Genomic DNA, 13,204 nt, shown 5'->3' on the forward strand with positions numbered 1-13,204 from the left:
ATCACTATGGCGTCCCATAGATCCATTTCTCTAAGAATTGATGCTAATTCTGATATTCAGAGTGGTCCGTGATGAGTACCACTCTCGCGCCCTTTTAGTCCATCGAGCTCGTCATCTATTGAGAGTAATCGAGATCTCATATGCACCTTTCGATGGATTGTCATCTTTCGCCCTATGCTTCCCGCTTGCGGTTGTCCCGTAGTTTGTTGATTGAGCTCGTGCTCATTCGGTATCCAATTTCACCTTGTTTCCGTTCGACTTGATCCTGATGCCGAGGATATCGGCCTCTTCAACCCACCATCATACATCAGTGGACTGAAAAGGTCAGCCGAATGGCGGTAGTGAATTACGTAGATTGGGTTATAACATGACTCTATGCCCCAATATGCATTCACTGGAGGATTTTATGCGATGATTGAGTATTCATGGTCAGCGCCGAGCAGCGGAGACGATGAATAGCGCATTCGTGAGGACAGTACCGCAATGTCTTCGCGCAATCACTGGGGAAACGTAAATCTTTGTTATATAAAACCGATAGAGATAATGATTCATCGAAGCGCAACCTTCTAGTTTTTTTGTACATTTTCGTTGCAATGTTCATGATGGATACTGTTGCTGTTGACTGAAAGTCATTAGCTGATGAACTAGCCAAACCCATAATTGGAATCACACCATCTCATTGGCCGCCACAATGCGCACCGCGTTGCCTGCACTGTTACGAGATTGACGCTCGCGCGATGTTCGCAAACTTGACTCTCGCTTTGCTCGATAGCTCTCGTTGCTGGCTGCCTCAGTGAATATATATCATTCTGGCATTCAAGACGAACAATTCGATGGAATGGACATCAGAATGTTGTCACAGCAGTGCTCCATCTGCAACGCCGGTGCGGACATCCTATCGCGGCATCAAAGGTAAGTTCTCGTCTATGTGCAAGCTGTTGTTGAAGTCTGACATGCGAGAACACCATCTCCGCATCTTCCGGCTTGCGTTAGTTCATCGCGTTGACTTACTTGTCTCTCGTCCCTTCTTGCTCGCCCCAGCGACTGCTCAAACCCGCTGGACGGATCGTCTGATCGAGAGCAATCGCGGTCCAGGAGTCCTCATTTTCCATTCTTTCGATGCAAGATGACAAGCCGTATGCATTGTACGAGCACGCAGTCACATCACGGCATGTGTAGCTTCCGTCACTGCTAGATATTGGCGCATCCGGACACTGGTAGAGGTGGAGGTGTGAGGTGCCTACATTAGGGAGCAAAAAGTCGGCTCGGTTCTATGGTTCGTAAATTTATCTAGTCGCCTTTGACGCTCGTCATGACACCATATGAACCTGCGTCAGCCAGCTCTTCACGTCGCACGAAAGCGTCGCACGAGTTGGCGCCAACCTCCTGCAGACGTGGCGAGTTAGCATTTTCTTAAGCTCCGATCTATATCGTTCTCACCTGGACGGCACCACACAGCAGCGGATTGCACAAGGCGATCCATCCGTGATTACATGTCTGGCTTGCATGGTTTCCAAGATAACTGCACGTTAAGCTATCGTCACGTCCAGAGCTGACAATACGTGTGCCGGCTGCATCCCTGTCGACGTTATCGGTCATTAGTGACTCATTGTGTGTGCAGAACTCCCGTCTGCCCGTGCGTGCAACCATTCTTTCCCGCATCCGTCCTGCTCGTTGTCCCTGACATGTCTCAGTAGGGCTTCTCAATCTGACTTCGAGTGCTATGCATGAGAACAAGACTATTCTTGGTCACTGCTTTTCTTGCGGCAGACGGCTTTCGACGTCTGTTGAGCATGAAGAAGTCGACCGGTGTGTTCACAACGACACACTTACCTGCTGTTCGAGTGCGACCGCCGTCAGTCCACTCTCTTGTGGGGATCACATCATTGCCTGCAGCTGTTGCGAAATCCTGGCTCGATCGATTGTTGGCGCCATCGCGAAGTCAGAGCTCGAACTGGCCGTAGTGGCATGCTTTAGGAACTGTCGGATGTGGCAGGCCAGAACGCATGAAAGTAAGTCAGCGCTTTCTCACACGATCATAGGCGACAAACTCATGGGACTCGATATTCCATATTGCATGACGCAGAGTGGGTTGAGCGGGCAGGTTGGAAAAGGGGGCGTAGTTTGAGGGAGACAGTGACAGATGGGGCCCGGGCGCTTGTGTCAATTCCCCCCCTTTGGCCGCTTTGTGTTCTTTGCTTACGGAACCCGGCCATCACGCGATACGGTCTTGTTGTTCGAAGAATCTAAAATCAATAAAACAGTATGCTTACATTTCCGAGCGAGACGTGTAACTGAACACCTTCTCCCAGACAGGCTCGCTGCTTAGTACGTCATTCCTCAACTCCATGCACCCATCCCCTTATATCCTGCTCATCTCGACTCTATGCCAGTCAACCTATCATTGACTATCCAACATGTTCTGCCCACCTCCGTGCATTAGTTGGCCACCCCATTGCCCTCCGCTCCGAGGACGTCTGCATAGATATCCTTCATCTCTCCCTCCGATGCCTCATCCAGGAGCTCCTGCAATCGCACCAGCGACTCCATTGCCAGCTCCAGCAGCTCGAAGTCTATTCTGTCCGGTTCATTGTTGCGAGACAGCATTGTGGGGACCTGGACCAGCGAGGACGAGGAGAGCTGGGATGCAATGGCCAAGTTGCGGCGACCGCCCTCGAGTACATCCTCGTGACAGTCATGTTGCTCGCTGTTACGCCCGTTCATCGTCCTCATTGGAAACTCCGATGAACTCGATGAGGCGACTCGAGAGGTGGATTCCCACTGAGAATTGGGCCAGCCGGAGTCACAAAGATATCCGCCATAGCCGTGCTCCCATTCGGCGGATGGCGTATCAGTATCGATCGTACCCCACTCCTACAAGTGTAGGTGAGCCATCATTCTCTAGCTCGAATGACGACGCCACTGACCGAGTCCGATATGATACCAGGTTCCGCCTCGCTCATCTCATCTATGTCCTCCTGCTGAACCATGCCAGTTCTCATCTTGTAGTCGAGGATGACCGCGTCGACCAGTGTCTGTTCCTTCTCCAGCTGACGCAGGATTTCAAAAGGCGGAAGATGGATCTTGACGTCCTCGCCGCCGATCTGGTAGTGATGTCAGTACTTTGAAACACGATCTTCAGACGTCATCGAGCTCACCATGCAGTAGAAGCTGGGTCCACTGCGGTCGTGACGCATGTTCCGAGTGTAGTCCATTTCATGCTGTCGGCGTTGCGAGCATGTGCAGACATTCCGATGTGGCGGCGACAAAATGGACGATCGAGGCAATTTACGGTGAGCACACAGATCGATACGGACGTGGCGGTTAGCTTACTCACTGATCGCACGTACTCGTCTGATTCATCCGTATTAATTTGCGTGTTCTCAAGAGTGACGATGTCGTAGTGGAAAGGAGTGGCTTGATGGCCGCAGATCGCTTCCGACAGCTCCGGATGTGGCTGTACTATAACCAAGATATAAGGTAATTTCTTCTTGAATGCCTTTTTGATTTTTTTGAGGAACCCAAACACCATTGTTGACGCGTCGATGGGAGGTCGCGACAAGCAGAAGACGTACACGAAGGAGTCGCAAAGAGACGATGACGCCAACAAGAACGCGTGATGAGACGTGGCGACGCCCAGTAAGTGATGCTCCGTGAGTTGAGCGAGACTTTATAGGTTGTTGGAACACTGGTCGTGGTAGGGGAACAAGCGTGGGGTGAGTGGCCAAAGCGACGCGGTTGCTTTTAATACGGGCGCCTAGGTAGACGCTCGCATGTTTCCGGTCCAAGCCCTCTCGCGGAGTTGCACTCGCGGCATCCTCGTGTATCTTCCGTCAGCGCTACAAAGTTGGAAAGCATAGTTAACAAACGCAACGTTCGTATTGATTTTTTTAGTAGGTCGAATGCGACTTATTAATCGCAATATAGCTGTCTAAGTACTGTTCCGCCAGTCCAAAGAGAAAGCGTTTTGGACTGTAGGGGCTTGTGCCGCGTATAAGTACGATGTAAGACTTGTCCGGAAGGCGTAGGATGTCAGTAGTCGTTATTTGGCGACTACTTTGCCTTGTTGCTGATTGCAACGCACACCATGTCACGCGTGTCCATGCAAGCGTGATATGTTCGTCGCAGAATGGAAAGGTGAGTAGTCTATCTTGCTGTACACCCTACTCTCATGCACTGATCCGAGATTGGGCTACAGTCTTTACGCCCGTGGAGAGTAGTGCGGCAAGATAACGGCTATCGCGTTTATGTCCACTACGATGGCATTTTCACAGTCAACTATTCATAACACTGGTGAGCTCAGTGCAAGCGCTCCTTTGCACCTTGCTGTCTCGAGCTAGCTCACCGCAATTCGCTAGACTGACGGCAACTTTATTTTTCTCAACGGCCTCCTCAAGAGACATCCGTCGATGCTCCCATTGCATTTTATGTCAGTCATTTGTACCAGCCGCTGTCTCAAGATCAGGATGTGATGCTCCTCCCTCCGTTGGAAGTCTTGTATCGCTAAAGCAGACGATGAAATGGGTGTTCGACATGTTCATGCAATTATCCAATATCATACCTCAGGAAACCAAACTGTACATGCTTTGCCCGAAACCCGACTCTACCGTCTTGAAGCTTCCTGAATCCCTCTTGTCATTTACTACACAATTATGCTGCCCGCCTCACTCCTCCATCAAACTCTCGTCTCGTGGGCCGATAGCTGCTTCGTGCTTATAGCCTGTTTTGTTGCTTCAACAGATCCATTGCTGAATGCCTTCATGGTCGCTTCGTGACGCTCATCTACCGACATTGTCTTCCATCTTTGTCCCGCCTGTTGGTGCAGATGGAGATCCGAGTGAAGGTACGTCAACGTGCGGGACGGCTTGTATTTGCACGCTGGGATGACAGTCTGGAAGCCTTTCATTTGGTCTCCAGTCTTCCTGCTGGCAATCTGTCTCGCTTCATTGGTGTTTGCACGGACCCGAGAGAACTCGGCCCAGTCTACGTCTGTGGCCGATTGAAGCAACCATATGGCTGTACGGTTAGCAGTGTCGGTCAGCTCATCGCCATCCGCAGATGCCTGCTTCCTGTTGTTTTGAACGAGCAGTCCAGGTGTGTTCGGTCGCTGTATCCAATCAGATTTGGAATACACCATCTACATGATGCCCATCACGGTGAGTAGATCATATGGGAGCTGATCGTTCACTGTGTGCTCACAATCGTGGAGGCTGAACCTCTCTGTCCAGAAGACGTCCTCCAGTTGGTAAGTCTCGGGTCAGGCAGAATGTCGGTCATGGGACGAGGTGGCATCCGTTTACGTCTAGACGACGTTGCATTCAGCGCGGAATTTTGTACAGGCCGAGCCTTATGACCACCACGAATGTTTCGTTGCATCTGCCTGCGGTCAGTTTGACATGGACTATGCATTCCGTACATTGACTTACCATGCGTCCATTTCCATCCAGAGCATTCCGTCCAACCGTTCTGATCGACCTTGGCAGTTTGTCTCCGGAAGGAAGACTCTTCTTCGTGCCACGGCGGTGGTGAGCGGCAGCCCGAGATGGCACTGCACCCCGTATGCCGCTGACGGCTCCCAATTGAGGAACCTTCGTGACACATAGTGAGCGCAGGAAACAGTACAACCGAGACTTGGATTGCTGACTTACTTGACGACCAATCTTGTCTGTACTTTTTACTACGCTTGCATAGGTTCTTTCGGGCAAGACCTCTCGAGTGGTAACATTTGAAGAGCGGCCGCCATCTTGCATACCGCGTATAAGACCTGCCATTTCTGCGACTCCTTCGGCTTTGTTGGGACTGAGAGTTGCCAAACGGTGAGGTGTCATAGGACCATGTATAGAGCGCAGCCGTGGAGGGTGCGCCCTACGTTTGAGTGTGGACAATGGCGTAATGGATCCAGTGTCAACGCGAGGATGTTGGGGCCTGTCGATCTTCTTCGCCGCATTTCTCATGCTGGGCAAGGGCCTCTTGGGAGTATTGGCTGGTCGATTATGCGCGGCCGCACTGACCACCACGACCGAGGGTCGGGACAAAGGCATGGATGTGCCACTGCTCCTCTGTCCTCGGTGAGCCGGTGGAACGTTTTTATGTGGGCGTTGAAGGTTTGACATGTATTGCACGATATCCTAGTAGCAGGACGACCGTATATGAAGTGAGAGTTGAAGGGAGGGGATGAGGAGAGCGCGAGCGCGAACGCGAAATATGGTTCGAACTTTTGGCGTCTAATTCCCCGTGGCTTACATCCCCGGGATTGGTTAGCATGCGCGTGCCGAGTGCCACTCGAACTCGTGTTCAAAAAAAATCAGTTTCATCATCTTCTATGGCCTAAACGTGTCGTAGAAATGTGACCTTGATCGAGTCCAATCTTATGGTTCTTATCTATCATTTTTTCTGCAGCTGGGTGTTCCCCTGCTCTACAATGAGTTGTCATGTTCTTGAAAGACAAATCGATACGGTACACCTCCTCCCCATGTGTTGATATGATGAGAAGCTTTGGGAGAAACGATACCGCGTGGAGAGACCCAGAACCGGCTACAAGGTGGAATGTGGCCAGCTGATCGGCCGCCACCGGCCACCTTGCAGTGTGCGACGCTGGCGCCACTGACCGGCGCGTTCCTTCAGCGCTTTCACAGTATCACGTCGCTCCTCGCTGTGTTTTTCGTTTGCTTTATGATATCTCGATGCTCAGCTATGGAACGCACTATGCTACAACTACTGTAAATATCAACGCACGGGCAACTAGGTCAAACGGAGAAGACTGTCGACGTTGGCACACCATTGTCCGAGTTGATACTTTTGTTGACAAAGTCAAAGTGATATGCCTAATCCTAGCCCTTCCGCGCTGTCTCTATGTTCTCTTAATTTCTGAGAACTCCTCTTGATGCTCATCATATGACGATGCTGTCCACCTCACCGCGCCGTCAGACGCCGCTTCAAGGATCGGCCGCTTCGCGATCATCGTCTGTTCTGCGCCCTTGGCGGACGTGTTACTGAACGCTCGCGTAGCTGCTTCATGGCGAGCTTCATCTGACATCTCTCTCCATTTGCTTCGTACAGTTTGCTCCTGTCGTTGCAGGTGGAGATCGGAGTGCAGATAAGCCAACACAGAGGACGGCTTGTATCTTCCTGTTGGAATCGGAGTCGCGTGAGCATCCCCAGAGCTCTTCATATTCTTTACAGTCTTTGGGATGGTGGTCTGTCTGGCTTGACTGGCATTTGCATGATTGCGAGCCAACTCTGACCAATCGACGTCTTCCGCGGACTGAAGTAACCACACAGCTGTATGATAAGCGGTATCAACCAGCTCATCATTCTCCACAGGTTTTACTTGTTGCTTGTTGCGCACCAGCGGCTCGGGTGCCTTTGGTCTCTCGATCGGGTCAGACATAGGATGCACCGTCTAGAGTCGCGTTAATGGTGCCCATTGTGGTAAGTGGCAATCCGGGAATTGTTCTTCCACGTTGCACTCACATTCATACCCACTATGGTCCTATACTTGGAAACCTCCTTCGGCGTTGTACCTTCCACCCGAGCCCATATTTTAGTCACGGAGCGAGGGGGTAGCCATGGTACTGCAGTCAATGGCGAGCTCTGCACGGGATTCGGTGTAATCCAAGCTCTCGGGCATTCATGAGTAGCCTATTGCACCTGCCTGCGAATCAGTCCAACATAACATCACCAGTGTCAGCAGTCAACACACCATGTGTCCTTTGCCGTTCCGAGTGATCCGGTCAGTCGTATTTAATGATCTCGATGATCCACCTTCAGGAGGGAGGCTGAGGTTTGCGCTTAATAGGTGCAGCGGCAGCCCCCTCGGTCTCGGTCTACCTTGCATGTCATTAACGACTCTCGGGTGGGGAGCCTTCTCGGTACACGGTGAGCACAGAGAATGTTGCGATCAAGTGCTGGTTTGCTGACTTACCGACTGACCAACCTTGGCTGTAATATTCTGTGCTGTGCTTACATAGATTATCTCAGGCAAAGCTTCTCGATCACCGATGTCCGAAGGGCGATCAAGGCTTTGCATGCCGCGCATTAGATGTGACACATTTTTTATATCTTCGGCTTTGTGACAATTGAGAGCGGCCCAAGGGTGAGATACTGTGGGATTGTGGGTAGAGCGCAGGCGTGGCGGCGCATTGGACGCCACACGCGGGAGCCTGGTCGAATATTTGGTGGAACCAGTGTCAATGTGAAAACGCCGAGGCATGTCAATTCCCTTCGCCGTAGCTTGCATACTGGGCACGAGTCTCGTGGGAGTTCCGGCTGGTCGAATATGTGGGGCAACACTGAGCGCCACACTCGAGGGCGGGGACAAAGTCATGAATGCGCCACTGCTTCTTTGTCCTCGGTGAGCACGTGGATATACTTCTGTATCTGGGCTTCTCGTGTTTGGCATTTAACTGAACTGTATGATATTGTCATAGAGCAAGCAGGGTGTGTGAAATGAAAGATGAGGGGAGGGGACGAGAAAGGCACGAATACGAGACGCGGTTCTAACGCGGGCGCCTGATCCACCGTGGCTTGCACGCCCGGGATTGGATAGCATGCGGGTGGCGGGTGAGCCACTCGGACGCATGTCCAAACAAGCTGCGAGAAGGTATGGCACTCTTTCCCCTTCCCCGGTTAGGTACGTGGCAGCGGCGTGGGTCCGCAGTTTTCTCAATCACGGATCCCGTCTTGTTTGGCCGCCACTCCTTTGACCGGGGTTCCCCTGTATCAGCGGTAAATCGTAGAGTGCATGAAAGTCGCGACGGAAGCAGTAACCCTGAAGCCTATGATTACCGTATTTCCAATTTCTGACCACTTTTGAACTGTTGGAGTATCCGCAGGCAGTGGCGATGGTGCCGGAGTGATTTCCCGTTCGCGTCGACGACATGAACGTCTATCTGCACCACCGTTTACGCCCACCGCGGAATAGGGCTCATTCGGTATGCATCAATACCGTTGTCCTCTGCTGTTCAATCCACTTGGAAATCGTGATGCACCATAGAGCCGGAAGATTGGTGCTCTTCCACCGCCTGTAGGTCATGAGTAAACATTCAGTGGCGAGCTTACTTATGATCAGCTGGCTGACGTGGTCGACCACCTGTGACTGTACTGGCTGGTGCATTTACAAATCGATGTCACACGGGGGGGCGTATTCTCTACGTTAATATTCTTTCCTAGATGAGTCTATTTCGTCTGCTTCTCATTCCTAGTGGTGTTTGTGCGCAGCACAGGCGCGTCCATCTGGTCGGCTGCCATCGGCAAGACCAGGCCGCGCCTTCTCATGCCTCTTCACAAATGTTAGGGTGTTCGCTTGTTGACTGACTGCGTCATACATCTTGAACGGACAGGGCAGGAGTGGAGAAGGTGCAGAAAGACTCTTGATGCCCTGATAATCGCGAACTCCAATGGTTTCAGATTGACGCTAACACGTTGAAGGTGTCAAGGAGAAAGCGCTGCTTTGGGCCTTTCGCAGCGACCAAACCGACCAACGTATGGTTCCTTCTTTTGCGCTTTCTTGGACCTAAACCGCACTGTGACGATGTATGCAAGTTACAACTGAACTGGCCCGTCCTTGAACATAGCGATGAGTTGAGGTACTCGATCATTGGGCCAACCTCTGCTCTACACGAATTACTGTTTTCCTATAGAAAGACACCGTACATGACCTGTCCGTTTATGAATATAATCAGAAGCTTTGAGCGAAAGAAACTGCTGAGAGGGGAGGAGAGCGGGCCACAAGATGGAATGTGGCCAGCTGATTGGCCGCCACCGCCCATCTCGATGCCACTTACCAGCGCGTTCCTTCAGCGGACTTTGGATCCTGTCGTTCCTTTCCACTTGCTTTGTGATATCTCGATGCTTTGCTATGGAACGTACTACGCTACAATTACAGCAAATATTGACCCACAGGCAACTGGGTCAAACGGAAGAAGACTGTCGACGTTGGCACACGATTGTCCGAGTTGATGATACCTTTGTTGACAAAGTCAAAGTTGAGATGCCTAATGCTAGCCTTTCCGCGCTGTCTCTATACTCTGAGCTGCTAAGAACTCCTCTTGATGCACATTGCACAACGATGCTATCTACCTCACCGCGCCGTCAGACGCCACTTCAAGAACCGGCCGCTTCGCGATCATCGTCTGTTCTGCGCCCTTTTCGAACGTGTTACCGAACGCTCGCATGGTTGCATCATGACGAGCCTTATTCGACATCTCTCTCCATTCGCGATTTTGTGTAGCTTGCGTTCGCTGTTGCAGATGGAGGTCTGAGTGTAGATAAGCCAACACGGAGGACGGCTTGTATCTTCCTGTTGGAATAGGAGTCTCGTGAGCATCCCCAGAGTTCTTTATCTTCTTTACAGTGTTTTGGACGGCGGTCTGTCTGGCTCGACTGGCATTTGCATGGTTGCGAGCCAACTCTGACCAATCGACGTCTTCCGCTGACTGGAGTAACCACGCAATCGTATGATAAGCGGTGTCAACGAGCTCATCATCCTCCGCAGGCTTCACTTGATGCGTATCGCGTACCAGCGGTTTGGGTGCCTTTGGTCTCACGATTGGATCACACAGAGGATACACCATCTAGTTGCATTGATGGCGCCAGTTATGGTAAGCGGCAGATCTGGGAGATGTCCTCCAACGTTGTACTCACATTCACACTGACTAAAGCACTATGCTCGAAGCCCTCCTTCAAGATTGTGCCTTTCACGCCGAACAAATTTTCAGTGATGGAATGTGGCGGTACGCCTGGTTCTGTGGTCAATGCCGAGCGGTGCGTGGGGCTCGATGTAATCCAAGCCCTCGGGCGTTCGTGAGTAGCTGTTTGTATCTGCTTGAGAATCAGTCCAAATAATCTTCACAGTGCTGCAAGTTTACACACCATGTGTTCATTGTGAGCGATTCCATCAATCGCACTCGACGATTTCGATCGTACTCGACAATTTCGATCGTACTCGACGATTTCGATGGCCCATCTCCGGGAAGGAGGCTGAGGTTTGCGCTGGACAGGTGTAGCGACTGTACCCTTGGTCTCAGTCCACCTTGCGTGCCAGTGATGACTCTCGGGTTGGGAGCCTTCTCGGTATGCGGTGAGCACAGGGAATGTTGCGATCAAGTGCTGGTTTGCTGACTTACCAACCGACCAACCTTGGCCGTTACATTCTGTTCTGTGCTTACATAGATTATCTCAGGTGAAACCTCCCGGTCACCGATGTCCGAAGGGCGATCACGGCTTTGCGTGTAGCGCGTTAGATCTGACACTTTTCTGGTATCTTCGGCTTTGTTAGGATTGAGAGCTGCCCAAGGACGCGATATTGTGGGATCGTGTGTAGAGCGCAGGCAGGGAGGCGCATTGGACGCCACACGTGGGGGCCTGGTCGGATGTCCGTTGGAACCAGTGTTAATGTGAAAACACTGAGGCATGTCAATTCCCTTTGCCGTAGCTTGGATATTGGGCACGAGTCTCATGGGGATGCTGGCTGGTCGAATATGTGGAGCAACACTGAGTGCCACACTCGAGGGCGGAGACAAAGTCATGAATACGCCACTGCTTCTTTGTCCTCGGTGAGCATGTGGATATACTTCTGTATCTGGACTTCTCGTGTTTGACATGTAACCGAACTGCATGATATTGTGACAGAGCGATAAGGGTGTATGGAGTGGAGGAAGAAGGGAGGGGACGAGAAAGGCTCGAACGCGAGATGCGGTTCCAATTCCAGCGCCTATTCCACTGTGCCGGGATTGGCTAGGGTGCGCGTGGCGGGTGAGCCACTCGAACTCATGTGCAAGCAAGGTGCGAGAGGTGAGCCACTCTTCCCTCTTTCCCGGCTAGTTGTGCCACAGCAGCGTGGGTGAGCAATTTCTTTCAATGACGGATCTCATTTTGTTCGGCTGTCCCTCATCCGATTTGAACTCCTTTTTTTTATCAATGGTATCTCCTGGAGGAAATCCTTTGTCTATCTATCGTACTCTGCCTGATGCGAACCGATACGTCCACTGGGTCGATCAGGCATCGGCAAGATCAGGCCCCGCGCCTTGAACATTCCTTTTGTAAGTTTCGAGTGGATTGTTCTCCTACTGATTTTCACCGTCCATCCCCTTAACTAGCTTGGTTCTCATTTCCTTGTTCCACTTGTTCGAGGGACATCGCTAGAAATCACGAACTCTGCGTAGTGGATTGCGGCACAGAGTCTGGGGATCTGGTGGCTAGAGTCTCGTGTTCCAACACGATGGCTAAAGTTTTAGATATATAAACTGCGGTTCAGTAATCGAGCTTGCTTGCTGCTATTGTCCGTAACTGACCTCTATGCGACTCTCGTCGGCCTGATCTCGGCTTGGTGCTTCAGCATCCGTCCATTCCTATGTCACAGTTCTCGTTGACGCACTCGATCACTTCCAGGGTGGCCAGGTTTTTAGAAAACTTGATCATAATTCTGCTACTGATGTGAAAGTAGGCTGGAGTGTCTCTGAATCCGTGTTGCGGCTTCAGTAGTGTGTTTATCAGATATCCTTTCCATACCACCCTACCGCAAATTTTCTTTATGAATCCACGGAATCTCGGTTATGGAGTTGTAACTCATCAATAGACAACTGCGTATCACCTCACATTGCTGACGAGTTGGCGAAGATTTGACTTCGTCCTAAGTGGAGACCGGTAGCGCTCAGCCACAAGCGCGTCGCGTCTGAGAAGGTCTGCACGTCATGTGAGCGTGTGGGTAGTACTGACTAGATTTGTCTGGCGCAAGGTCTTCAACGTATTCAACTTCCAAAATACCTTGCTACATGGCATGTTCAACGGTTTCTAATGAAGGTAAAGATACCATGTTCATGTTACCGTAAGCTGCGGTCTTGCATGTGGCCAAAGACCGGGACAATCCTTTGCATTAACTTTAAGAGCCTTTCCGGCGATGTCGATGAAAAGTGTACACCGATTTCTCGAACGAGACAACATCTGTGGACCGATGATGCATGGATTGTGAATCATCATTGCAGAGATTATAGAGGAAGAGACAAAGCGTCTATCGATCATTCTGTCTAATCTGGAAGCCATCAATTGATCTGCGGATTTGCTTCCGACGACGATCCAGCTGATCAACATTTGACAACCGACTCTCACCACCGTCTTGTTTCCTGCCCTTCACAACGAAGGGACCAATTTCTTCTTGTATTCCCTCGCAACTCGTTCACGGGATGAACCGTGTGAATGCCGGAGC

General features: G+C 51.2%; 5 protein-coding genes across 5 annotated transcripts; 1 reads left to right on the plus strand and 4 right to left on the minus strand.

Annotated features, from left to right (window-relative positions):
• The first annotated feature begins 1,487 nt into the window (after window positions 1-1,487).
• Window positions 1,488-2,214, plus strand: LAESUDRAFT_307724 (uncharacterized protein). The gene is made up of 2 exons (XM_040901934.1): window positions 1,488-1,636; window positions 1,698-2,214. Exon 2 carries the CDS (start codon window positions 1,724-1,726, stop codon window positions 2,126-2,128), a length of 405 nt encoding a protein of 134 aa, XP_040762127.1. The 5' UTR covers window positions 1,488-1,636; window positions 1,698-1,723; the 3' UTR covers window positions 2,129-2,214.
• Window positions 2,215-2,439: 225 nt separating this feature from the next.
• LAESUDRAFT_761216 (uncharacterized protein) lies at window positions 2,440-3,532 on the minus strand (the record flags this gene model as incomplete). Its single annotated transcript, XM_040912881.1, has 4 exons — window positions 2,440-2,874; window positions 2,928-3,104; window positions 3,159-3,180; window positions 3,351-3,532. 4 exons carry the CDS (start codon window positions 3,530-3,532, stop codon window positions 2,440-2,442), a joined length of 816 nt encoding a protein of 271 aa, XP_040762128.1.
• A 1,143-nt stretch (window positions 3,533-4,675) lies between these two features.
• On the minus strand, window positions 4,676-6,041 carry LAESUDRAFT_785887 (uncharacterized protein; the record flags this gene model as incomplete). Its single annotated transcript, XM_040913881.1, has 4 exons — window positions 4,676-5,137; window positions 5,200-5,376; window positions 5,427-5,588; window positions 5,649-6,041. 4 exons carry the CDS (start codon window positions 6,039-6,041, stop codon window positions 4,676-4,678), a joined length of 1,194 nt encoding a protein of 397 aa, XP_040762129.1.
• A 745-nt stretch (window positions 6,042-6,786) lies between these two features.
• LAESUDRAFT_308031 (uncharacterized protein) lies at window positions 6,787-7,576 on the minus strand. The gene is made up of 2 exons (XM_040901937.1): window positions 7,489-7,576; window positions 6,787-7,428 (listed from the first exon to the last, which is right to left on the minus strand). Exon 2 carries the CDS (start codon window positions 7,388-7,390, stop codon window positions 6,851-6,853), a length of 540 nt encoding a protein of 179 aa, XP_040762130.1. The 5' UTR covers window positions 7,391-7,428; window positions 7,489-7,576; the 3' UTR covers window positions 6,787-6,850.
• A 162-nt stretch (window positions 7,577-7,738) lies between these two features.
• LAESUDRAFT_728248 (uncharacterized protein) lies at window positions 7,739-8,262 on the minus strand. The gene is made up of 2 exons (XM_040909396.1): window positions 7,971-8,262; window positions 7,739-7,878 (listed from the first exon to the last, which is right to left on the minus strand). The coding sequence occupies exons 1-2, from the start codon at window positions 8,237-8,239 to the stop codon at window positions 7,842-7,844; spliced, it is 306 nt and encodes a 101-aa protein (XP_040762131.1). The 5' UTR covers window positions 8,240-8,262; the 3' UTR covers window positions 7,739-7,841.
• Between the last annotated feature and the right edge of the window lie 4,942 nt (window positions 8,263-13,204).

The sequence above is a fragment of the Laetiporus sulphureus genome (genome assembly GCF_001632365.1).
Source record: "Laetiporus sulphureus 93-53 unplaced genomic scaffold LAESUscaffold_33, whole genome shotgun sequence".
Taxonomy (NCBI): Eukaryota; Fungi; Basidiomycota; class Agaricomycetes; order Polyporales; family Laetiporaceae; genus Laetiporus; species Laetiporus sulphureus.